This window comes from Dromiciops gliroides, chromosome 5 (genome assembly GCF_019393635.1).
Source record: "Dromiciops gliroides isolate mDroGli1 chromosome 5, mDroGli1.pri, whole genome shotgun sequence".
Taxonomy (NCBI): Eukaryota; Metazoa; Chordata; class Mammalia; order Microbiotheria; family Microbiotheriidae; genus Dromiciops; species Dromiciops gliroides.
The window spans coordinates 254,912,494-254,938,660 of NC_057865.1; the positions used below are offsets into that span (position 1 = coordinate 254,912,494).

General features: G+C 37.6%; 1 protein-coding gene across 1 annotated transcript in view; it reads left to right on the forward strand.

Annotated features, from left to right (window-relative positions):
* The window catches only part of PTPRQ (protein tyrosine phosphatase receptor type Q), a 287,252-nt gene that overhangs the window by 185,078 nt on the left and 76,007 nt on the right, over window positions 1–26,167 (forward strand). Inside the window, 5 exon segments of the mRNA XM_043967695.1 lie at window positions 169–413; window positions 7,738–7,804; window positions 9,910–10,068; window positions 10,605–10,827; window positions 17,879–17,952. Of these exon segments, the coding sequence (XP_043823630.1) occupies window positions 169–413; window positions 7,738–7,804; window positions 9,910–10,068; window positions 10,605–10,827; window positions 17,879–17,952 (768 nt within the window).

Below are 26,167 nucleotides of genomic sequence, written 5' to 3' on the forward strand. Positions count from 1 at the left end.
TACATGCATATCTATATACATATATGTGCATGTACATATATGTATTTGTGTGTGTTACATGTGTATATTACAAGATCAAATGAAATGACTGAATTTTTAAATGGGATATAAGTTGATCTATGGGAAAAAATATCGAACAATACAGAAAGCAATTTGTTTTATTTTTAGCACCTAAAGACCCACCAAACAACATGACATTTCAGAAGATTCCTGATGAAGTCACAAAATTCCAGCTAACTTTCCTTCCTCCATCTGAACCTAATGGGAATATCCGAGTATATCAAGCTTTGGTGTACAGAGAAGATGACCCCACTGCCTTCCAGATACACAATCTGAGTATCATCCAGAAAACAGACACTTCAGTCATCGCAATGTTAGAAGGATTGAAAGGAGGCCACACATACAATATAAGTGTAAGGGTTGATAATTTGCAACTTGTTAAGCTAAATCTAAAAAAAATTAGGAAGCAAAAGTCCCTATTTTTAATTTATAGCTTTAGATATTATACATTTTTGTGATGCTTTTGGTGATTTATAAATGAGAGATAGGTTTAATGAAGGTCTGGTAGAGAGAACATTACTTCTATAAAGGTTCTGAGTTCAAATCCCACTTCTGTTACTACCTATGTCATGTTGGATATTATTTAACCTTTAGGCTTAAATTGTTTATCTGTAAAATAAGAGGGTTTCAGTAGATGGCTTCTAAAGTCCTTTCTAGGTTCAGATCAAGGATCTCAATGATTTTCCTATTGTAATGCAGTAAGTACTATTAAAATGCAGAATGCCATGTAATTGATTATTAGGCAATTACTGGAAACAAACAGAAAGAGATAACTGGTCAAGGCCAAACATTTATGTAAGGTAAAATATTATGACTCGATATAATGAATTATAAAAGGGAGTTTTTGAAGCCCTTTATGGCCACAACTCTTGATGGAACATAGCATAGTATCAGAAGTGAAAATATCTTTTCAGAGTCGAACATTTAACTTTGTATAATTATCAGTAGACAGCTAATCAGTAAATAGCAACTTGTAGATTATGTAAATCTTGATGGTCTTTCCCATTTAAAAAAAAAAAAGATTATGCCTATTTCTTTCTATTCTGTCATTGTTTGAATTACAACTTATATGTAGAAACATGGGACAGACTGTCACCTTCTAAGGAGGGATATAGCCCATTCCCTGACTGCAGGAAGCACTTTACCTAAGCATACTAGACAGATGAGAACCACGCTATTCTTAGAAGGTCATCATGAAAGGGGAGCATGCATATCTCTGAGGGGCAGTATGATGTAGTAGATAGAGCAATGAGTGGACTTAGCATCAAGAAGACCTGAGCTTAAGTCCAGCCTCAGACACTGGCTAGCCATGTGACACTAGTTAGTCTCTTCATCTGTGAAATGGGTGAACTTGGTGAGCTCTAAGGTGCCTTCGAATTCTAAATCTGTGATCCTATGAACTCTTTATAACAACTCTCAGGACAAACCAATGACAACAATTATGTATAATTTGAGTGCAATACTTTTAATCCCCTCTGATTTTTCTATATATCATATTTCCTTCTGGAATCCTTGCTGAACTTCCTCAACATAGAGGTCTGTTATATGGAGAGAATTCTTAAGAGAGTAGAGCATAGGATCAAAACAAAGTAGAATGAGGTTGGGTCATAAATGGCCTCTGGACATTCAGAGATGTGTTTTCTGATGAGTTCAATAGCAGTTTTATAATGTAATGGCACTATCTCTGCCCTACACAGAAATCCCATGCATAGAAAGAGTTGGTGATGCAGGTGAGAAATCCCATATTCCCTTTCACAAAGTCCTTCCTTTCCTTTCCTCTACATTCCTAGTCCTCACTCTGGCCTTAGTAACATATTCTAAAAGTATACCCCGGGGCGGCTAGGTGGCACAGTGGATAGAGCACCGGCCCTGGAGTCAGGAGTACCTGAGTTCAAATCCGGCCTCAGACACTTAACACTTACTAGCTGTGTGACCCTGGGCAAGTCACTTAACCCCAATTGCCTCACAAAAAAACAAACAAACAAACAAAAAACCTAAAAGTATACCCCTTGCCTTTTTCCTTGATGGCTTCCATCTACTGTTATTACATTCCAATGCAGTCTTAGCACAATAATAATAATAACAATAACAACAACAACAATAACAATAATAATAATAATAATAAATCAATAATTTTACTTGTCATTTGAATCATGTCACTCTCTTCCTCATCTGATCACTGATTATGGCTTCCACTAGCCTTTTCAATCAAATGAAAATTCAAAATTGCAGATTTTTATTAACTAGCTATATCTTTGCTTTTTCCCCCCTTCCTCTACCCAAAGAATCAAGAGCATTCAGTGACTTTTCCTTATGCATAGATGCAGTGCTTTCTTTTTCCTGTAAGTTGTTCATGACTCCTACACAATCTTCCCTATTCCTTTTCTTATATTAAGGCCCAATTCAAGACTAAGTAGTTTTACAGATCTCCCCTAACCCAATCATTAGAGTGTACATAGCTATTTCTGGTTCCTATAGTAATAAGTCTTAGGGCAGTTAGGGGGCACAGTGGATAGATAGAATGCTGGGCCTGGAACCAGGAAGACTCATCTTTGTGAATTCAAATCTGGCATGAGACGCTGGCTAGCTGTGTGGCCCTGGGTAAGTCACCTAATCCTGTTTGCCTCAGTTCCTCATCTGTAAAATGAACTGGAGAAGGAAATGGCAAATCACTCCAATAATTCTGCCAAGAAAACACCAAATGCAGTCACAAAGAGTTGTATATGACTAAAAATGACAACTGAACAATAATGATAATAGTAATAGTTTATATACATATATATGTGGGGGGGTGCTTTATATACAAAGTGTTTCTCATGTATATGTACATATATAAGTATAATTTCTTTAAATACTCACAACAAACCTCTAAGTAGACAAAGTCATTGACTGTAAGTTCTGTACTATTTTAGGGGAAGTTGCAGTGGTAACACCCACTCTAGGGTCTGCCAGCACACCCAGACACATCCAGCTGATCCATTACCCACTTCTTTGAATGTAAGAGCCATTAGTATCCTCATTTTGCAGATGAATAAACTTGAGAGTTAGAGAGGTTAGGTGTCTTGCCAGTGGTCATAAAGCTACTCAGTGTCAGATCAGGATTTGAATCCAGGTATCCTTTAAGATCAAGTCAAGTGGGGGTAGAGCCAAGATAGTGGAGGAGAGGCAGTGAGCACTTGAACTCATGACACAATCACCACCAAAAACATCAAAATAATGTCACAGGACAATTCCTGGAGCAGCATAATCCACAGAACAATGTGATGAAATCATCTTCTAACCAAGAATAGCTTGGAAGGTCAGAAGGAGGAGCTGCTGTGCTGAGACAGGAGTGGAGCCCAATCCCACAGTAACCCTGACACAGATCCAATCCCAAGAAGGCCACACCTGAGAAGGAGAAGCCCAGAGCCTCTGAATCAGCTGCAGTGCCAGTGTTGTCTGGAACTAAGCTCACAGTCTGGTGAGAGGGCTGAGCCCTTGGCAGGGGGGAAGACTACAGGGGTCTATGCTGGTGCTGAGGCACAACTTGGGCTGTTCACCCCTGCTGGGAACCAGGAGGTAGGCTGAGTAGCAGTGGCCCAGGTGGGAGAGGGGCATAGGCTCATTGGAGGTGACAACCACAACACACAAAGCTGGTTGATTAGCAAGTTGGTCTGGGGTCATCTACAGATCAGGGAACAGGCCGAGGTAGTGAAGAAACCTGTTCCTCCTTAAATCATACCACCTGGGACTTCTGAAGCTTGAGATAGTGCAGTCTGGAAACAGTGCTCCACTTTAAGGAGCTACAAGGCAGGTAAAAGAAAGGCAAGATGAGCAGACAGGAAAAGGTGAGGACCATAGTTTCTTTAGTGACAAGGAAGATGCTGATGCACCTTCAGAGGAAGATGTCAACGTCAGGGCCCCTATATCTAAAGCTTCCAAGAAAAAGGACTTTGAAGATAAAGTTAGAGAAGTAGAGGAAAAAATGGAAAGAGAAATGAGGGTGATGCAGGAAAGACATGACAAAATGTCAACAGTTTGAAAAGCCAAATGGAAAAGCTCTCTGATGAAAATAATTGCCTGAGAATTAGGATTGAACAAATGGAAGCCAGTGACTTTATGAGAAACCAAGACACAACAAAGCGAATCCAGATGAATAAAATAATAGAGGGCAACATGAAATATCTTCTTGGAAAAATTGCTGACCTGGAAAATAGGTCCAAGAGAGATAATTTGAAAATTATTGGTCTACTTGAAAACCATGAACAAGGAAAGAGTTTAGATATCATCTTCCAAGAAATTGTCATGGAAAACTGCCCTGATATTCTAGAAGCAGAAGGTAAAATAGAAATTGAAAGAGGTCCCAGAAAGAAAACTCCCAGGAATATTATAGCCAAATTCCAGAGCTTCCAGGTCAAGGAGAAAATATTGCAAGGTGCCAAAAAGAAAGAATTCAAGTACTGTGGAGCCCCAGTCAGGATAGCACAAGATCTAGCAGCTTCTACCTTAAAGGACCAGAGGGCATGGAATATGATATTCCAGAGGGCAAAGGAATTGGGATTACAACCAAGAATCACCTACCCAGCAAAACTCATAATAATCTTTCAGCGGAAAAAATGGGACTTCAGTGAAAAGGAGGACTTTCAGGTATTCATGATGAAAAGACCTGAACTGAATGGAAAATTTGACTTTCAAGCACAAGACCCTAGAGAACCATAAAAAAATTGGAGTTGGGGGACATACCTGGGGTAGTCCAATGGGTGACTGTCTTGTGTCAGAGGCCTGGTTTTGGCTGGGGTTCCCCTGGGTCCAGGGTGGATGCTTTGTCCACTGTGTCGCCTAGCTGCCCCATAGTGATATCTTTGGGGTGGAATTGAGGGGGGGAGGGGGGTGGAGGTGCCATGAGGTGAGGCCTCACTTGAAGGAAGCAGGAAAGGGCTTGTGGAGTTGGGGAAGAGATGGGGGAAGAGCAGGGCAGTAAATGAACTTTACACTCATCAGAATAGGCTCAAAGACCTTAATCTCATCACAGTTGGCTCAAGGAGGGAAATAACATACACACTCAATTGGGTGGAGTAATCTCTTTAACTCTGTAGGAAAATAGGATGGGAAGGAAATTAAGAGAAAGGGGCAAAAGAAGGGAGGGCAGATTGGGGGAAGGGACAGACAGAAGCAAATCCCTTTTGAAGAGGCATAGGGTAAAAGAAGATAGATAATAGAATACGTATCATGGGGAAGGGAATAGGATGGAGGGAAACAGTTAAAAATAGCAATGGTGAAAAAGAGAAAAGGGGGAAAATTGTACAAAAAATATTTATAACAACTCTTTGTGGTGGCTAAGAATTGGGAATCAAGGGAATGTCCATCAATTGAGGAATGACTGAAGATATGGTATATGATTGTAATGGAATGGTATTATGCTATAGGAAATGACAAACAGGATGATCCCCAAAAAACCTGGAAAGACTCATATGAACTGATGTATAGTGAAATGAGAAGAACTGAGGGGACATTATGCATAGTGACAGCAGTATTGTTTGATGAACAATTGTGAATGACTTAACTACTCTCAGCAATACAATGATCCAAGACAATCCCAAGGGACGAATGATGAAGCATACTATCCACCCCCATAGAAAGAACTGATAAAAAGAGCACTTGTGGATTGAACATATATAACCTACACCAGATTGGTTGCTGTCTTGTGAAGGGGGGAGGAAAGGGAGGGAGGGAGAAAATTTTGGAATTCTAATGAAAATGAATGTTGAAAACTACCCTTACATGTAACTGGAAAAAATAAATCAATGTTTCTTGTATGATTTAAAAAAAATCAAGTCAAACACTGTTTCCCACTATTCCATGCTATCTATAATGATTTGAATGATTCTTCCTACTTATTGGCATTTATGGACTTGGAATCATTGTTTAGCTATAGGTAGTTGTGATAATGTTTATACATATTTTTTAATATTAATTATTTTAGGATTAATTTCTTTGTCCATACCTGAGATTTCACTGATGTGAGAAACTCTGTGGAATGCAAAGACCTTCTAATTATACAAATGGGAAACTTACATATAATATATAATATATACTTTGATAGAGTTACCTAGTGGGCACACTGAGTAGTTAAGTAACTTGACCAGGGTCACACTATCAGTATGCCAGACAATGGTCTTCCTGCTCTCTGTCTATCATGGTATGTTTCTTTTCTCCTATTTATTTGTATTGAGTATAATGTTATGTTTTAGTATTATACTCTCTGCCTATGGGATATGGAATGAAATCTAGTAGCCACATCTACTTCCTTTTTAACTGTACTTTTTCTTGCAACCTGTGAGCAATCAATAAGTGCTATTGACCAATTGATCACATTGAAAAATTCTTAAATCCCCTTGCTTTTTCATTTATGAGACTATTTGGATATTGGATTGTAAACCAGAAAATATTATGTCAGTTTCCACACTATATATTTTTGTTGTAGAATCTTGCAACTGGTTTGAACAATCCCATTGAAGAATATTTCCCATACTAATCATTTTTAGTTGCCCATTTTTCTTAAGAGTGGTGGTCTTCCTGCTATGAAATGCTTTTTATGCCAAATTATATTGGATTTCATATGCATGATCTCATTGCAATATATTACTTGCATTCCCTGTGAACAGCTCAAAGGACAAGTCTAAGACATATCGTTACTGATTTTTTTTTGTAATGCTAAATTTTGTTTGTCAAGTTTAAAGAAAATAACTTGTAAACCTGAGCTTTGTTTTTTGAAGAAGAAAAAAAGCAGGATAAAATATCTGTTGCATGTGCAATTCCTTAAATGCAAAGTTAATAGGAAGAATTCACATTTGATCACACACTCTGCGTACAAGCAGAAATGTTTTATGTGTATATGCTACATTATGCAGGTTATGTCTGTAGATCTCTTAGGGCAGGGGTGAAGAAGGGTATAAAGGGTAACTTTCAGGGGAATGATTTAATACAGGAAAACTAGGAGCCTAAAGGAATAGAGTTTCATCACAAAGCAGAGAGAAAAGAGGATCTTGAATATGGATTTAGAGAAAACCATGGAGTTACTTAGCTACAGAGAGGCCGAACCAGATGTTTAAGGCCAAAAAGCAAGCACATGGAGGGGAGTGTAAGGATAGGAATTTTTGTGCCATTGCTTAAATTAATCGCACCATTCTTAGTATTTGATTCAACTCTATAGCGAGGGTTCTTATCCCTTTTTTGTGTGTCATGGACTCCTTTGGCAGTCTGACAAAGCCTTTGGGGCCCTCCTCAGAATCTTTTTTTTAAATTCATAATTGAAATGCCTAGTTTGGGTTATAATTTAGTGATAATAACAATGTATTTTTCCCAAGTAAGTTCAGTGACACCTTAAAATCTATCCATACTCCCTGTGATACAGTCCATGGACCCCAAGTTAAAAACACCCATGTAATATCTTTCATGTTCCCAAAGTGAGACCACAGGTTCAGTATCAGTTTCTGGTCAGAGAACAGATTGAAATGAGGAACTGATTAAATGGATGAGGAAATCCTCAGTCTGTTTATGTCCTTCCTTAAATATATTCTATCTGTCTGCACCATTAAGTGGAGGAATATCCTGAATAAAGTAGATGAAATGAAGATTACAGAAAGCATCGGGATAACAAATATTTGAAAATATTTAGGCATCATCTCCTCATTTCAGGTGTATGCTGTTAATGGTGCTGGTGCAGGGCCCAAAGCTCAGATGAGAATAACGATGGATATTAAAGGTAAGTACAGGACAGGCAATCTTGCCTTTCAAAAGAGCCACTCAAATCTGCCTTTCCTCAAGGAATTAAACATGTCACCCCTTTTAGGGAAGAACCTATGATTTACTAAACATTGGGAACCTCCTCCTACACAAATTGCAGTTTACTACATAAATCTCTTGAGTTGCTTGAGTAACAAAGAAGTAATTCATAGATTAATCTCTGAAAAAGACCTCAAAAGTCCAGACAAATGTCTCTGCCCTACTCAGTTTCACAGCCTTCAGACTCTGTTCCCTACAATAACAGCCGAATTGTCCAGACCCCCTCCCAGAAATGAGCTGATATTTTTTCCTTGCCCCATTTGTCTTGTACCTATTGGAGATACAGGATCCTAAGGAAATACAGAGTTGAGTTGCTGTGGGGAACTGGAAGGTTCCTGGCCCAGGGTCACACAAGCAGTGTCAGGAGCAGGTCTTGAAATTAAATCCTACTGTCTCAAAGGTCAAACCCACACAGCCTCCAATGAAATCACAGATCTGGTGCTCTAAGGGACATAAGAAGCCACCTAGACCAAGCCCCTACTTTTACACTTGGGGAAACTGAGGCCCCGAAAAATTAAGTGATTTGGATATTGAATGGCAGAAGTTTAGTTCTTACATTTCTAGGTCCTGTAATAAAAATGCAATGCTTTTCTACCATATCCCACTGACAAGGTCTTACAGGTAGCATTTGAACCAATGTCCTCTTGAAGCTAAGCCCAGCACTCTGGCCCTCCCTCCATATTGTCTCAAAAGTTTTACAACAGTAATGATAGTAACAAAAATAATGATCATCACATTAATGGTAACCATGGTGGTTATAATAACAGTAGCAATAGTATTATAAATATTATATAATATCATTATGTAAAATAATAAATATTAGAAATAAAATAAATATATTATAGCTGTGACAATTGATAGAGAATGTTTATGATTTTACTGGGAATAGGGAACTCCAAATAAAATCATTTCCTCTACAAAAGGAACCTTATCCTCCACTTATAGTCTGAATTTCCCCAAATATTGAAAATTTAAGTGACTTTCCCAAGGTTACCTGGTCAGTATGTGTGAGAAAGGACAACCATAACATATCAACTGCTAGGGACAGCTAGATGGTACAGTGGATATAGTTTAGGGCCTGGACTCAAGAGAACTTTTACATATTTTTACATATGTCATCTCATTTGATTCTTACTCAAACCCTGTGAGATAGATACTATAATTATCCCCATTTTATAGATGAGAAAACCAAAGCAGACAGAGGTTGAGGTAAATCTAGTTAGGGTCATGGAAACAATCAGTGACTGAGGTGGGATTGGAAATCAGGTCTTCCCAATTCTAATTTCTCTATTATGTCCATTCTACCCCCTAGCTGATATAAAGTAGTTAGTGATGTGATCAAACATGTCAGACAAAATGTTTTAAGGAATATTTGAGGAGGGGATGCCTTCCAGTGAGAGGGTAAATTATTTTCTCATGGGCACTGAGCCCATGTCTGACTAAGTATGAGTATGTCTGACTAAGGTCTCAACTCGGTTCATCCTAACTCCAAGACAAGTCTTCTACACATTCTACAACACTATGTCTCATTTTACAGAATTAGTTCTTTAAAATAAGGGGTAAGTACACAGAAGATGCTTAATGAATATTTGAATTGAAATGAATTGAGACTTGCCTATTTTATTTAAAAGTAAAGCAAAAACACCAGGAAGCAAACCCAATATCTAAACAGAGATTGAGTTCTGAGTGAGCCAAACAGAATGCAGGATAGATCTTAGAATAAAACAAAGCAAAACAATAATCGGTGTATCTGCCAGATCTTCAGAGTTGGGGGTGATATTGTCCTAACATGGACACAGTTGTGTGACCTCGGGCAATTCACATTTCTTCTCTGGGAATAGGTTTCCTTCTCTGTAAATGGAGATATTGATATCACTTCCTACCTTAAATGATCTTTGTGTGGCTCAAAGAAGGTAATGTTTGCAAAATGCTTCATAAACATGCAGAAACACATGAATTTAAGCTACCTTGTCATTTTTCATGACCAAAAACATAAAATTTAAAAATATTTTTATTTTATTACAGCACCAGCAAGACCTAAAAATAAGCCGATTCCAGTCTATGATACCACTGGAACTGTGCTTGTTACTTCAAAGACCATTACCATCCGAATGCCAATATGTTATTATAATGATGATCACGGGCCCATCAAAAATGTTCAAGTGCTGGTTTCAGAAGCAGGAGGTACCATAACTGTAACTGTAACTGACAAACATGCATGTCTGAATTGCTGAATAAAGAACATTTAGCACGAGAAAGGACACCTCTCTAGCACAAGGGTGATTCAGATGTCATGCCAAAGCTTGATTTTATGGGTTTAAAAAGTTAACATAAAATGCTAGCAGTCATCATATTTATGTCTAAAATGTATGACTGCTACTAAGTGAACATTGATGCCATAGGCAAAAAATGATGTTTTAAATATTCTGTTTGTCATAAGGAATTTTTCAGATTTTTAACATGATAGAATCAATATTCCTATGATGCACCAAATTATTGTCTCCTTGAAAAGATATTTGTATGGTGATGTTTTATATAATTCCACATGTATAACCTGTATATGATTGCTTATTGCATCAGGGAGGAGGAGGGGAGGGAGGGAAGGAGGAGTAGAATTTGAAACTCAAAACTTTGAATAAAAATATTTATTATTAAAAATATATATTAATATACTGATCAGAATTATTATTTGTGCCTCTCCTTCCATTCTCTGAAATTAGCTCAACACGATGTAAATATAACAAAGTGGTATGATGCATACTACAAGAAGCCGAGGCCATATTTTGCAAATGAAGGCTTCCCCAACCCACCCTGTTCAGATGGAAAGCTACAAGTCAACAGCCATGATGATGTGTATGTAATAGGTGCTGACAATACATGTATGATACCGGGCAACGAAGACAAAATTTGCAATGGCCCCCTGAAACCAAGAAAGCAGTATTTGTAAGTATGTTCTTCTGCCTTCGAGGTAGATAATTCTTTACATGCTTGGAGAGATGTGATACTTATCAGTGTAGGCACTGATACAATTGGTACTATCAATCGGCAGTTATTAAGCACATACTATGTGCCAGGAATTGTGCTGTCCACTGAGGGTACACAGACAAAAATAAAGAAAAAAGACCAAAAAAGGGCAGTCCTGGCCTTTAAGGAGCTTATTGGAGGAGAAGGTACCTAACATAAAATATATGATAAAATATATGCAAAGTAAATAGAAGGTCATTTGAGGGGAAGTGCTAGCAAAATGTGGGAGGGAATCAGGAAGTGCCTTAGGTAGAAGTTGGTACTTTAGCTGAACTTTTGAAGGAAGCTTCAAATTCTCAGAGGAATGAAGAGGAGGGGTATCACAGAGGGACAGATCATAACATCTCTCTCTACTCCCTGTCCTGTGTAATTAATACCTTTCCCTTTCCATGAATTTCTCCTCAGAGGAGCCATCTAGCACACTAGAGGCCCTCTCTTTAGATCTATTGTGGGTATCAAGGCAACATTGATATTGTCCATCTGCTGGCTGCCTTTTCCAATGTGTGACCGTCTCACCAGCTCATCTCTCTGTGTCATAATTAGTCACTGATGCCATTTCTCTTGCACTATTCATGGGTAATATACTACAACCTCTGTGAACCCAACATGCGGTTTGTGTTGCCCTTTAAGTCACTTGGGATTTTCATTTTTCACAGATCTTGGTGTTCATGATTCACAGCCATAGAGAATCAGCAGGAGAATATTGTTGTAAAGATACATGGACTTTTCTGACTGTGAGAAGCGTGGGAATTAATATTTCATTTTTTTAAAAAAACCTCCTGATTTGTACTTTGTTGTATTTTGCATTCTGTTTCTAGGCTCCATTGTAGATGAAACTGAGTTTTTAGTATCCTCTTTCCCCGGACTTTTTTTTCTAATTGTTGTAATCAAAGATCCATTTAGTTCATTTGGAGACTATAAAGGTTTGGAGATTTAAGAATAGTTCATGGGGGCGGCTAGGTGGACACTTACTAACTGTGTGACCCTGGGCAAGTCACTTACCCCCCATTGCCCCGCAAAAAAAAAAAATAGTTCACATTTATAGTGTATTTTAAGTTTTGCAAAGCACTTTCCATATGGTATCTCATTTGATCCTTACAACAACCCTTTGAGGTGGATGCCATTATTATTGCTTTTATGAAAACATGGAAATGGTGGCCATTCTTGTATACTGCCCTTCATTTGCCCTGGGATCCAATGACACTAGACTCCTTACTGTTCCTTACATAGATCACTCCATCTCCTAACCCTGAGAATGTTCACTGGCTGTCCCCCATGATTGTAACTCTCTCTCTCTTCATGGCCACTTCCTACCTTCCCTCCCTCAAGTCTTTGCCAAATTCCCACCTTCTGCACAAAGAGTTTCCTGTTCTCCCTTAATGCTGCTAGTGCCATCTTTCTGAGATTATCTCCAGTTTAGCCCATATATGTCTTGTTCATACATAGTTGTTTACATGTTGTTTCCCATCATTGGATTATAATTTCCTTGAAGGCAATGATAGTTTTTTTGCTTTTTTTTTTGTATTTCTAGTGCTTAGCAAAATGCCTGACATATAGCTTAATAAATGCTGGTTGACTGACACAGACAGTATTTCTCTGAGTCAGGATTTGAATTCAGGTCTCCAAATCTAACACTTGCATTGTACCACTTAGCTGGAAGTGACCTTAGTAATCATTTGATTCAACACCTTTATCTTACAAATGATAATAATTAAGTTCAGATAGGTCAGAAGGATTTGACAAAGGTCACAAGAGCATAACTAGCAGAATTAATATGACAGGAGTTATTCCCCTACACAGTGTGGCCATAGCCCTCAAGATGGTGCTGCCTAGAGAAGGTGCTCCATGTGCTGCAACACCATCCAGCCCTATTTGCTTCCACTTAGGAATGGAGGGGGAAGCTAGGTGGGTCAGTTGATAGAGAGCTGGGTCTGGAGTCAAGAAGACTCAAGTTTGTGAATTCAAATTCAGTCTCAGATACTTATTAGCTGTGTAACCCTGGGCAAGTCACTTAATCCTGTTTTATTCAGTTTCCTTATCTGAAAAATGAGCTGGAGAAGAAAATGGCAAACCACTCCAGTAGCTTTACCAAGAAAACCCTGAATGGGGTCAGGAAGAGTCAGATATAACTGAAAACAACTGAACACCAACAGGAAAAGATGAGGACCAATGGTGATGTCATAACAAAGTAAGCTAACTATCTGTACTATCTAGGCAAGCCGATGGGCTATGAAGAATCAAATATCTTGACGAATGTTATTTCACTTTTGATTTGAATGTTTCTCTGATCACTAGGTTGATCACAGGGGATAATATTTTGGCAATTTAGGTTACTAACATTGCTTACTAAATTGTAGAGGGGTTATAGCCTATGTTAGTAAAGGAAGTGCTTGCACCAGCCAAATCATATATCCTTTAATGTCTATGTTTTGAAGAAATTTGATGTTTGGAATTGTATAGAAAAAAATAATGTTCACATCAGTTTATCTTTTTTTTCTTTTTTACATTTTTTTTGGGAGTCAATTGGGGTCAAGTGACTTGCCCAGGGTCACACAGCTAGTAAATGTTAAGTGTCTGAGGCCAGATTTGAACTCAGGTCCTCCTGAATCCAGGGCCAGTGCTCTATCCACTGCACCACCTAGCTGCCCCACATATCAGGTTATCTTAAAATGAATCTAATTTGATTTAATCAACATTTATTAAGTGCCTACTGTGTGCTAGGTGCTGGGATATAAGAATAGTCCCTGGCCTCAAGGAGCTTACAATCTAATGGTGGGAAGACAATACAGGAAAGCAGAAGCGAAAGAGACACCAGAGGGGTGTCTTGTTCTATGCAGTTGAAACAAAGCAGAACAACAAATGCAGAATGGAATGAGCCAAAATAAGACCCAAAGTCTAGGTTCTGCTTTCTATAAAAGCATTGGGAGAAGTTTGGTACCCCACTCTCCAGCCTTCTTTTCTAGAGAAGAGAGGAGGCAGAAGACAATGCTGTCAGTCAAGGCTTGGGTTAACAGCATAACAGTTGGTTTAGAAGTAATGGGCTTTTCCTAGGAAGGGCATCTTGTTCCATGGTGTTAACACCAGACAGAACAGCAGAGGCAAAGATTGATCCAAACTAGTTGCCAAACCAGAGGGTTTGTCTGTTCCCCTACACAGAACCCAACTTCTCAAAATAACTTCCATCTCCTTGTGTGTGTGTGTGTGTGTGTGTGTGTGTGTGCGTTTATTTACATATTGTCTCTCCAGTTAGGATGTAAACACCTTAAAGGCAAGGATAGATTATTTTATTTTATTTTCTGTATCCCCAGTAGTTAGTACAGTGCCTTGCACAAGATTCTAATATATGCTTGCTGACTGGTTTAGCTGCTATGCTTTAGTGAATTGGCATTTTTGTTATTTTATAGTGAATTTCTCTGAGTACTTTTTTAGTTTCAGTACTTCAGAAGATGATTTCATTGACATGGGCAACCTCTCCTTCACTGAAAGTTGCAATCTCTCCACACTTTAGTAAACAGTGTGTATGGGTTACTAGAACCAAAAATAATTATGTCCCGGGGCCAACCTCCTGGTGATGAGATTCTCTGAACTTACCTGGCCTGGTCCTTAGGTGATAGAGAGGTTGCCACTGAGCCCACTTTAAGCCTTCCCAGTTTGTTAGGACCTGCCAATGTTCTTCTCATGTAGCTTTGAGAACTCAGGGCCACCTCTACGGTATGAAGAGGAGACAGAATAGGGTTTCAGTATAGGTCAGAAAAGAAGACAGGTAGGATGTGACTTTCAATAGTCATATTATCCTTTCTTAACCTTTAAATTTTCATTTCTAAATTTTAACTAAATATATCCATAAACCTAAAACTGGAAAGGGTCTCAGAAGCCATCATAGTTCAACTCCCTTCTACAGATAAAGACTCTGAGGCCCAGGGACATTAATGACTTGCCCAAGATTATATACATGATGAATACCAGGTGGGATTTGAACCCAGGTCCTCTGACTCAGGAGATAATATAGAAGAAATAGATAACTCAGCCTGCCTAGATCTCTGGAATCTTAAATCGTGGAAAGAGTCTTAGAGGTACAGACTTCTTCCTTTTACTGATTAAAAAAATGAGCACCACAGATATTAAGTGATTTATATGTGGTCATATTCTAAGTGACCTTGGGCAAGTAACTTCCCCTCTCTAGTCCTCAGTTTCCTCATCCATAAGGCTAAACCAAATGATTGCTAAATTCCCTTACCATTCTAAATATTGCAAGTGACTTAAAGATACTTAATATATTAGATCATTGTCTCAATTTTCCTATTAAAAAAGTGAACAGTCATTAAAAAGCACACATACACATTAAATTCTATATGTAGAATAGAGTAATAATACAATGCAACTAAAAACTTAGCTTCAAGTTGTTGGGTTTTTTCCCTTAAGTTGTTGTTTGTCCTTTGTTTTTGAAGAGGACCAGTGAAAACACAAGGGTGATGTATTGACTTGTATATGAATTGCATATGAGTGGATCAGAGCTTCCCTCTCTCCAGAGTCATCAAAACCCAGTGGAAAAGACAAAGGATCCCTAAGTTCCGTCTTATCACAAATCATTATTTAAAGAAAAAGAATTTTCTGAAAATTGTTGAATCTATGAAGACTGCAAAATAACAGAAAAATATTTATGTGGTGATTTTTCTGTTTCATAATTATCTAAAAGTTTACCAATAAGAATTAATTTTTATTTTCAAACTGCCTATTTTGCCTATAGTATTTTAAAATAAACAAATTTTAGGTGACTGTTAGGTAGGTTCCTGTGAGTCTTAGCATCCTTCTTTTCTGCCATGCTTGCCTTCAGTTTCCATTCTTTCCATTTTTATCTTTAGTTTTCTCCTTTAGATGACATGTTACATGAGGGAAAACACAAATACAACAGGCAAACCAGATTCGCTGATTCTACTGCATAAGCCATAGTAAGAGAAAACACTGATAACATAGATTATTGGAATCTCAAATCTTTGTAGGGAACTTGGAGGTCCCTAAATACAACCTCTTCATTTTATTGTTTAAGAAATTGAGATTCATCGAAGTTAAATGATTTACTTGTGGGCATAAAGTGATTTGAGACAGGTCATTGGCCCTCTGGTTCCTTATATAATATAATTGCTCATGTTCTTTTTGTAACATTTCAACTTAATAGACATTAACATTTCAATATACAAAGAAGAATAGAAAAAAAGAGATGGTACATGAAACTGTGAACTATTGCATATTGGAGGGTTTTTGCAATGTATATTAAATTTAACGTGATAACAAACCTGTCCCTCTTTAGGTCCTTTCATTTCTCTCTCTTCTGTTTTTAACTATTTCATTGATACCTCTTTCTTCCTTCCTTCCTTCTTTCCTTCCTTTTTCATTTATCTCTATCCCTAACTAATTACTGCCCCACTTCATGTCCCACCCCCCCCCCAATAAAAATCCTTGCTTGCAAGAGACAAGTATATTGAAACAAAACAAATATGTACATTACCTTGTCTGAAAAGGTTGTATGCACACAGGTAAATAAATCTCTATTTTGGTGGTCCTCCTTTTCCTTTTTAAAAAACTTAATAGTATTTTGTTTTTTCCCAATTACATGCAAAGATAGTTTTCAACATTCATTTTTGTAAAATTTTGAGTTCTAATTTTTTCTACCTCCCTCCCTTCTCTCCCCTCCCCAAGATAGCAAGCAATCTGATAATATATAGTACAATCATGCTAAACATATTTCCACATTAGTCATGTTGTGAAGGAAGAATCAGAACAAAAGGGGGAAAAAACATGAGAAAGAAAAAAAAGTAGAAATAGTATGCTTCAATCTTAATTCAAACAAAATGGTGTTTTTTTCTTTCTTTTTTTTTTTTTTCTGGATGTGGATAACAATTTCCATCATGAGTCCTTTGGAATTATCTTTGACTATTGTATTGCTGAGAAGAGTTAAGTCTATCATATTTGACCATCACACAGTGTTACTGTTATGGTATATAAGGTTATCCTGTGGACACCATTTCCTAAAAAATAAAATAAAAAGCGTGTATATAGGGACCTGAAAAATTCCTACAGTGGCAGCTAGCTTAGTGGATAGAGCACTGCACTTAGAGTCAGGAAGACATGAGTTCAAATGCAAATTCAGACACTTAACTACCTGTCTGATGCTGGTCAAGCCACTTAACCTTAATCTGCTGGATAAAGAAATGGCAAACCATTCCAGTAACTGCCAAAAACACAACCATGAAGAGTATGGTCCATGGGGTCATTCATGAAGAGTCAGATACTACTGAATGACTGAGTAACAACAAGGTCCCTACAAAGCTTTGCAACTCTAGTATTCTTATTCTACACCTCTAGTCTATGACCTTTCTGCCAAGAGAGAAGGAAGTATGATTTATCATCAGTCTTCTGGAGTAAGGTTTGGATAGTGCCTTGATCAGAACTTTTAGTTACATCCTGTTTTTAATCCTATAAAAGCCAGTGATAGAGATACGATTAGAACAAAGGTCTTCTGAATGTCAGGATTGTCAGAATGCCCAATGTCAGATTACTTTCATAACTTTGTCCTATTTTAAGGTTTTGTATATTGCTCCCTTTGGTCATGCAGGACCCAGAAGGGTCATTATAATATTACATTTTTGAGGTAAACCCTTCACAGTTACAGAGTAAATTAGGCAGGGTGTAGAGTGGCATGGAGAACCCCTATGTACTTAAGTGCTTTGATTTAGTAGGAAGTTTCCAAATTTGGCCACATTTTAAAATGGTTTTCCCCATAAATTCTGGGTTTCATTTTGCATGGAAAGTATCCTACACTATCGGTATTGATGGCACATAATTGTCATACTTATATTTGGTTTTAAAAATTAAATGTTGCAAACTGATTCCCTTACAATGTGTTCATTTTTGCTGTTAAATGAATAATGATGTGAAATGTTGGTATTTAATTTCCTTCTTTTTTTTACAGATTTAAGTTTAGAGCAACAAATATCATGGGACAATTTACTGACTCTGATTATTCTGACCCAGTAAAGACACTAGGTAAGAAAGATTAAAATTCTAATAACCTAATTTAATTATAAAAGTTAAACATATATCCACATACTAGAATATTTGAAAATTTAATTGTGCTTTGTTGGCTTACTACCAGTTTTAATTTAGGGTATAAATTAACTAGGGGACAAAATAATTCCCTCACCTCCGTATTTTTATTTTGAAGAATCTTAGAAATGAAAAGTGAGAAGTTGGGTGTCTCTTGAATTCTGAGTTTGTCATTTTATTTGATTTAGTCTTAGAAAGTAATCAAGGTTGAAATATTAAAATGTTGAAGAGTTAAATTTGATTGAAGAGAATATTTATTAGTCAACTGATTAGTCAACTTCTGGATGTTTGAAAGTATGAAATTATTTCCACAATAAATCATCACTGACTCAGAAATGTACTGTGCCATATTTTGTTCTAATTTTACCAGTCCTTTGAGGAAGAAATTATTTCCTCAGACCTCATGGAAATTTCAAACTTCCATTTCAGATGGAATGATATTGGAATAAAATTCATTAAGGTATCAATAAAAACAACTAGACTCACAAGTGTTTTACAAAAATGGCATATATTGGGGGGCAGCTAGGTGGTGCAGTGGATAGAGCACCAGCCCTGGAGTCAGGAGGACCTGAGTTCAAATCCAGCCCCAGACACTTGACACTTACTAGCTGTGTGACCCTGGGTAAGTCACTTAACCCCAATTGCCTCAACAAAAAAAAATGGCATACGTTTAAATTATTTTCCAAAACATGATAAGATGCAGTGTAATATAGCCAAAAGTGAGGGGCTTCATAGCCCAGAAGATTTGGATTCAAGTCTTGCTTTTGACATGTCCTGGTTGTGTGACTCAACACAAGTCATTTAATCCTCTCAATGCTCTAGTAAGCTAAGACTGTAAGTTGCAGAGACATACATTGGTCCAGGGAGTTTCTTTACCCAGGGGATCCACAGACCAATGAAACCACATATCCAGTACTTATCTTAAACATATTCTTTTGAACATGTACTTTTTGTTGCTTAACATTTTTATTAATAAATTAATAATGATGGAAATAAATAATAAATATGGAAAAATTCCCAATTTCCTCTGTTAATGAATATGCATCACTAAAAATAAGAAGAGGTATCTGTCTAGCTTTTGTTAATGGATACAATGAAAGGAAAACCAAGTGTGCTGCCACCAAAGCTGAGTTCAAATACAATCATCCCTTCCACATAGTGAGAGTAAGGAGTGTGGTGCCCCCGCAATCTGGAAAGTCTGCATAAAAAATTTTTGGCCCGCCCTTCATACCAGAGAAGAAATCTGATTTCTTTCTTTTTCTCTCATGGGGTGTTTACAGTACCATAGTGTAAAGTTTGGTTTTTGGTTTAAGGATTTGGTTATAGACTGTCATCTGCTGGCCTTTGTGTGTGGTTGTCTGTGACTTCCAAAAAAACTCGCATTTAATTTCTTATACTGATCCACAATATATCGAAACCACGATATGGAAGGGATAACTATACAGAATCTTCCACTAACCTCTCTGGGCCTCAAATTCTTCCTATATAAAGTGAGGAAATTCAATTAGATGATCTCTTCTATCTGAATCTGTTATTCTATGAATAAAAGATCCCCAACCCTGCCAATTGCACCAAATTTATGGCCCAGAACACCACATTCTGGGTTTACCTGATCTGGGTTCAAATTCGAGTTATCATCCCCTTTTAGAGGCTACACACTGATAATAGTGTGGCCCAATCTTATGATCCCAGAATGCCAGGGTACCAGCTATCACTGAAAATTATTGTACCTATCAAAGGAGGAATAATTGAATTTTCAAACAAAGTCCTGATCCCTTCACCTTTTTAAGTTCTTCAAGTTTACTTCTTGTCACTGGTCCATTCTAAGAAGTATTTTTCTGAGATGACTTTGGCACCTTTGTGAACTTCATTCCTTGTTAGCGGAAGTGGGAAGTACCCAGTCCTCAGACACTTTCTGGAAAAGGTGGCTGAACCTCATGGCCATGGTGTCTTTGGCATATTCTATGACAGCACTAGAAGACATAGGGTTAGGTAGGCAAAATGGTCTTGTATAAAGAGTATGGGATTTAGTTCAAATCTGAATTCAAATCTGGCTCTGCTCTTTAATACTGTTGTTACCTTTGAAAAATTGCTTAACCTTTCTGGGCTCTATTTCCTTATCCATAAAATGAGGGGTTTAGAAGATTTCTAAGGTCCCTTCCACCTCAATATTGATGAGGCTAAACCTCCAAATAAAGTAGATGTTCTTAATCAAGGATCCATGAGTTTTTTTTAAAAAATGTGTTTTGATAACTGAATTTAAATATAATTGATTTCCTTTGTAATGTTATTACATGCATTTTATTCACCTAGAAACAATAATCTGAAGAGTCAGTTAGCTTCATCAGCGTACCAAAGAGTTCATAGGGGGCAAAAGGGTAAGAATCCTTGGGAAGAGAAATTGTGTGACCAAAGAAAGATGAAAAAATTGAACTGGATAAACTCTGATGATCTTTCTAACTCTAGAGTTATGATCTTATGTCTGTTTAGCAAGTAAATATGACTTCTTTAATTATATGAGACTCTCTAAATGAGAGAAAGAGGCAGAGAGAAGGAAAAAGACTTTGTTTTGAACTGCCTGGTCCCCAGCCATTTACTAGTTTTGTGGGGAGGAAGAAAGGAGAGACAAGGAGAAGAAGAAAGAGAGAGACAGAGAGAGAAATTGAGATGCTGGGGGTGAGGGATTAAATTTCGATTCAATAAAACAATAATGCTTTACAATATAGTAAAGATAAATAATAATAGTTGATATTTATATACTGCTTTATGGTTTGCAAATTTTTTTTCATGCATTATGTCATTTGAACCTAACAGCAATCTTGCAAAGTAATTAGTATATGCATCATTATCTTCATGAGTGAATGAACAGCAACAATAAAAAAGGCCTACCCTTCATAATTCTGGATGCTAGTCCTGGTTTCTTTTATTTCAGCAAGAAACATTTTTGGAAATGAAGCTCAGAGAGGTTAGGGTCATAAAACTAGTAAACTCTGGGGACCAGGAGGCTCAAAACAAGGTCTGTCCTAACTCCAAATCAAGCACTTTGGCCACCATACTATGTTAGTCCTCAATTCTACAGTGCTTGGAGCCGAAAAATTCTCTCTCTCTCTCTCTCTTTCTCTCTCTCTCTCTCTCTCTCTCTCTCTCTCTCTCTCTCTCTCTCTCTCTCTCTCTCTCTCTTCCTTTGTATCTCTCCCAAAAACCGAGTCACCTTTCATCTTGTCAACATCCTTCCTAAAATGTGGTGTCCTAAAATGAACACAGTACTCAGTACCCTAGATGATACCACAAGATTTGTTCTGTTTGGCCCAAGAAGGCAGAATAGGGAGCAATTGATAGAAGTTGAAAAGAATTAGGTTGGTAGTCAGGTAAAACTTTCTAACAGAGCTAAGAGTGGGATAGGCTTCCTTGAGAGGTGCTGGGTTCTCCTTCCTGGGAAGTCTTCAAGCAGGTGCTGAATGATGACCACTTGTTGGGTAGGATATGGTGGGGATTCTTTTGGTATCTGCGTTGGACTGAATGGCCATTGATGTCCTTCCATACTCTCAAATTCTGAGATTTGGTGATTCTCCCTCCTTCTATACGCTTTCTCCTGTTAAATCCACTTTAGAGCCAATTCTTTAATCTCTAGTAGATCCTAATGGTCTGCATACAAACATGTTCGTTCAAGTCTCCACTATTCTAAAAACAAACAAAAAACACCTTTTCTCTCCACTCTGCCAATTCCCAAAGTAATGCCTCCATCTCTGCCATCTCCTTTTCATGTACAACTCATTGGCCAAACCTCTAGAAAGTATGCTCTTCCTGCTTTCCATTCCTCACCACTCCCCTGCAATCAGATTTTCATCCCTGCTCCTCTATTGAAACTATTTTTCAAGTTCATTAAATATTCCCTAATTGCTAGATCCAAAGGCCTAGAATTGGATTGGATTGACTGATAACCTAATCAATCAATTGCTGACTAGGAATCAGCATTTTCACTGAGTGAAATGATTTCTCATCCATTGATCCGTTGTTGATCCCTGATTCTTACCTAAAAATATTCACTCACTCATTATCTGCTAATGAAGTGAAGAAACTACTCAGTTCTTAGCACTCTTTCAAATCCAAAACAGTTATTTGAACTTTTTTATTCTACTCTAAGAGGAAACATGAATCATAGATTTTTCTCTCCCCCCCCCACACACACCAAGATCTGTCCCAAATGAAACTCTCATTTGGAATCTTCATTAGGCACTTAAGTTTATAGCTGTTCCTCTTACATGTTGTTTTGGTTGCAGGTCCAAGATATAGAGAGTTCCTGTGATTGGAAAACCAGACAGATCCTTCTGTACCTTACAGTACTCTCATTAAATCTGAACAAGACGAAATCCTATCCCCTATGGCAGGGCTACTCTGTGATTGTTTTCTTTTGCCATAACACCTCTTGTTTTAACTACTTTCCCAACACTGAGAAGTCTTGATGTGTGCTTAGTGAGAAATAGGAAACATACGGGCAAATTACAATTCACATTTGGTCCAGTATGGTTCTTGAACCTGAAAGAGACATGGGGATCCAAGGAAAGTCTCGTTCATTTTATTGATGCTTTCTTCCATGTTTCCAGCCTCCTACTTTATCATCTCTCTAAGTTTTCAGATTCTTATGCCACTATGAAATCTCTCCATACTCCGTTGTCTTTCCTTGTCCTCTTGCCCTAGCTCAAGAAAGTTACCAGTCAGAAGCATGCCTTCTAGTCCAAAGCATTCCCCCTCTCCTCCACTTCTTAGAATCCTTAGTACCCTTCAAGGCATAGTTTAGCTGATGCTTCCCATGGGAAATTTTTCTTCATATACCACCACCCCGTGTTGATAGTGTTCTTTCTATCCTCAAATTATCTTGCATTTACTTACTTTTTGTATCCCCCAATCGAGTATAAGCTCGTTGAGGACAAAAACTATTATTTTTAAGTCTTTGTATACCCAGTTTCTTTTGATCCATGACAATTCATTAAATACCCACTATGTGCAAGGTATTGTGTTAGGTCCTACAGTCTAGAAAGACAAAATGAAGAACAGTCCTTGCCTCAAAAAATGTCACATTTTTCTGGGAAGACAGACAAATATGATAACTTGAGAAGGAAGAGAGCCCCGCCTTCCCCAATGAGGGAGGACAAAAATTGAAATGATGAATAGAGTGCTGGACTTGGAGTTATGAAGAACTGAGTTCTAATCCAGCATCAGACACTTATTTAGCTGTGTGACTCTGAGCAAGTGGCTTGAGTTCTTAGCCTCAGTTTCCTCATCTATAAATTGGGGATGATAACAAACAGGCCTATGTCATAAGATTACTGCAAGGATCAAATAAGATAACACATTTTGCAAATTGCAAAGTACTATATAAATGCTAGCGATTAGGATTATGATTGTGATTATTTTAAAGGGAATGTAGAGACCGCATGTACATATATAGGTATGCATATACAAATCACATAAAAGGTAACTTTAGGAAAGAAAGGAGCCAATACTTAGGTGGAACCAAAGAAAGTTTCATATGGAAAGTTAAATTAGAGTTGAATCTTGAAGACCCATGATTCCAAGAGGTAGGAGCGATGAAGAAGTATACTAGAGGCATAAGGGACAGCCAGGGCAAAGGCACTTACTTTATTTCTTAAATATGTCAAGGTTCTATATTTTCATGAGTGTCCTATAGTCCCTAAGCCACTGCTTCCAAAAATGGAAATTATAGCCCCCTTTCACCACTGGAAGAGATCTTCAAGAGAAGTCTTGTTCTACTAGTAGCAGGTGAATTGGTAATAGTCTTCCAACGAGGAGATGATCTTCAAGATTGGCTGTAGTCTCAAAGTTCCCTGCCCTGAAGCCACCCTACTGACAGACATTTCCTAATGCCTCTAGGCATTTCCTATGATGACAGGTAAGCTGTCAGTTTCCAGCTTGTTCTTGAAAACTTTCCAAGTTGATTGCCCTTACAAGGTTGAGGCACCAGTTAGTCCTTGGTAGAAGACAATTTATGAGAGGATAATTTCCTTATACCCTAAGACTGAAGAGATATATGCAAAGAATTATTTTTCTCAAGGGGAAAACCAGTATTGCTGATAAGAAAATGGCATTAATTTCCTTATATGCCTATCTGTTCTTCCTTACAACCTTGTTACTCATATATACAGTTAACGCATATGTGGGCTAAGCAAAGAGGTCAGTGAATAATGATTATTTTTAGTCATAAGACCTAAGTTCCTTGTGCAAATAAAAAAAAATACTTTAAAACTCTGGTTTCCTGAATTTTAATAGAATACTTCCTTGATTGGTAAAGTATACTGGGTTTAATTTGCTTTAACATAGAGCTTTGAAGTCAGTCAAGAAGTGACTCATGGTTGTATCATGGTGATCATGTTATTATTTTCTTTTTCTTTTTTTTTCTTTCTTTTTATTACGGAGCAATGAGGGTTAAGTGACTTACCCAGGGTCACACAGCTAGTAAGTGTCAAGTGTCTGAGATCAGATTTGAACTCAGGTCCTTCTGAATCCGGGACTGATGCTGATTATATTATTTTCAAGAACAATGATTCCATTTTCTGATTAGGATTAATTGAGACTATCTTCTTTCCTCCCTTCCTTCCTCCCTCCCTCCCTTCCTTCCTCCCTCCCTCCCTCCCTTCCTTCCTTTTTCTCTTTATCTCCTTTCTTCCCTTTCTCTTGTTTTCTCCCTCTCTTATTTTTTCTTTTAATTATCCTTTCTTTTTTCTTCCTTCCTTTCCTCCCACACTTCCTTCATCCCTCTCTTTTCTTTCTTCCTTCCTTTCTTTCTCACAGGCTATTAGAGCTTACCAGAGAAGTAATGAACCAGTAGTTTGTACATGACAACAAGGGCATGATCCTCTATGGCTTTGTTCTAATTTTGTGTGCCTAGAGAGTGATAAAGGAACACATTTCTAGAACAGATTAATTATACATTACAGTCCCTCATTTCACTAATCCATTCTTCCTTCTTTGAAAAGCTTTAATAAATTCCACTAATATTTGTGACTTATTAGCACTTTCCCATTCTGCTGCATATTTGATCTCTTAGTTTCCTTCCCCCCTGTAACATTCTGCAAATCTATGCAATATTGATTGCCACAGCAGTATCCTTCTGCTTATCTTGATAATTCTGTTCCCAAGTTTAATCTAAACAATAGTCAGCATATGAGAAATGAAATGTGGAAAATACTGTATAAAAGCAGAAATCATTCATGATTTGAAATGCATTAAAATTCATCTCTAACTTTTTTATGAGCTATATTATAGGATCAATCATTTTTCATCTTGAAGACTGCAAAGGTTGGGTAATTTTTAAAGCCCAATGTTTGTCTGCTTATACTAAGAAAGGCAGTATAGGGTGTTGGATAGCAAGCTGCATTCAAATCCTGCCTCTGACACATTCTGGTTCTGTGATCGTAGGCAAGTCATTTTATCTTTCAGGATTCCAGGCATCCCACCAAGTCTGTAGGTTGCTAAGAAGCCATTATTTCCATTCTACATTCCTTGGGGAAGTCTGACTGATGAAGTGATATCTCTGAACCTCTCCCTCCCCACCCCCATAATGCCACGGAGCAAAAGAAAAGGAGATCCCAACTCTTTTCCATCCAGTACACTTATTGTGGAAGCCTAGGCCCTGGGAATAAAGGAAACACATTGGTTCTAACATCATCATTTGCAGATCCTGATTCTCTTCATTTTGGCAGTACCTCCAATAAAACCTTAATCTTGATGTTCCATTGTAGGCATCAAATTGGTTATGATCTCTCAAAGACTGTGATAACAGAATGAAAGTTCTGATAGGATCTTCCAAGCTAGCAAGCCTGGTACAGTTTTGGTGATGCACTATATAACCATTGTCTGAGGATCAGCCAACTGGTTAGTTTAGATGGGCTGCCACATGTTGATGCTTGCAACTACAGCTACTTTGAATGACTATCTATTAAGTCATAGTTGAGGTCTGCATCTATGGAAGGACTACTGACCTGCCCCAACAAAATTGTATATCCTAAAAGTATAGCTTTATCTTGCAAATATCAATTATTATAACTTGTTAAGAGTACAATTGTAAATATTATAATAGAATACATTTATATAACCCTTTTAATATTTTATTAAGAATAACCTTGTCTGATAGTAG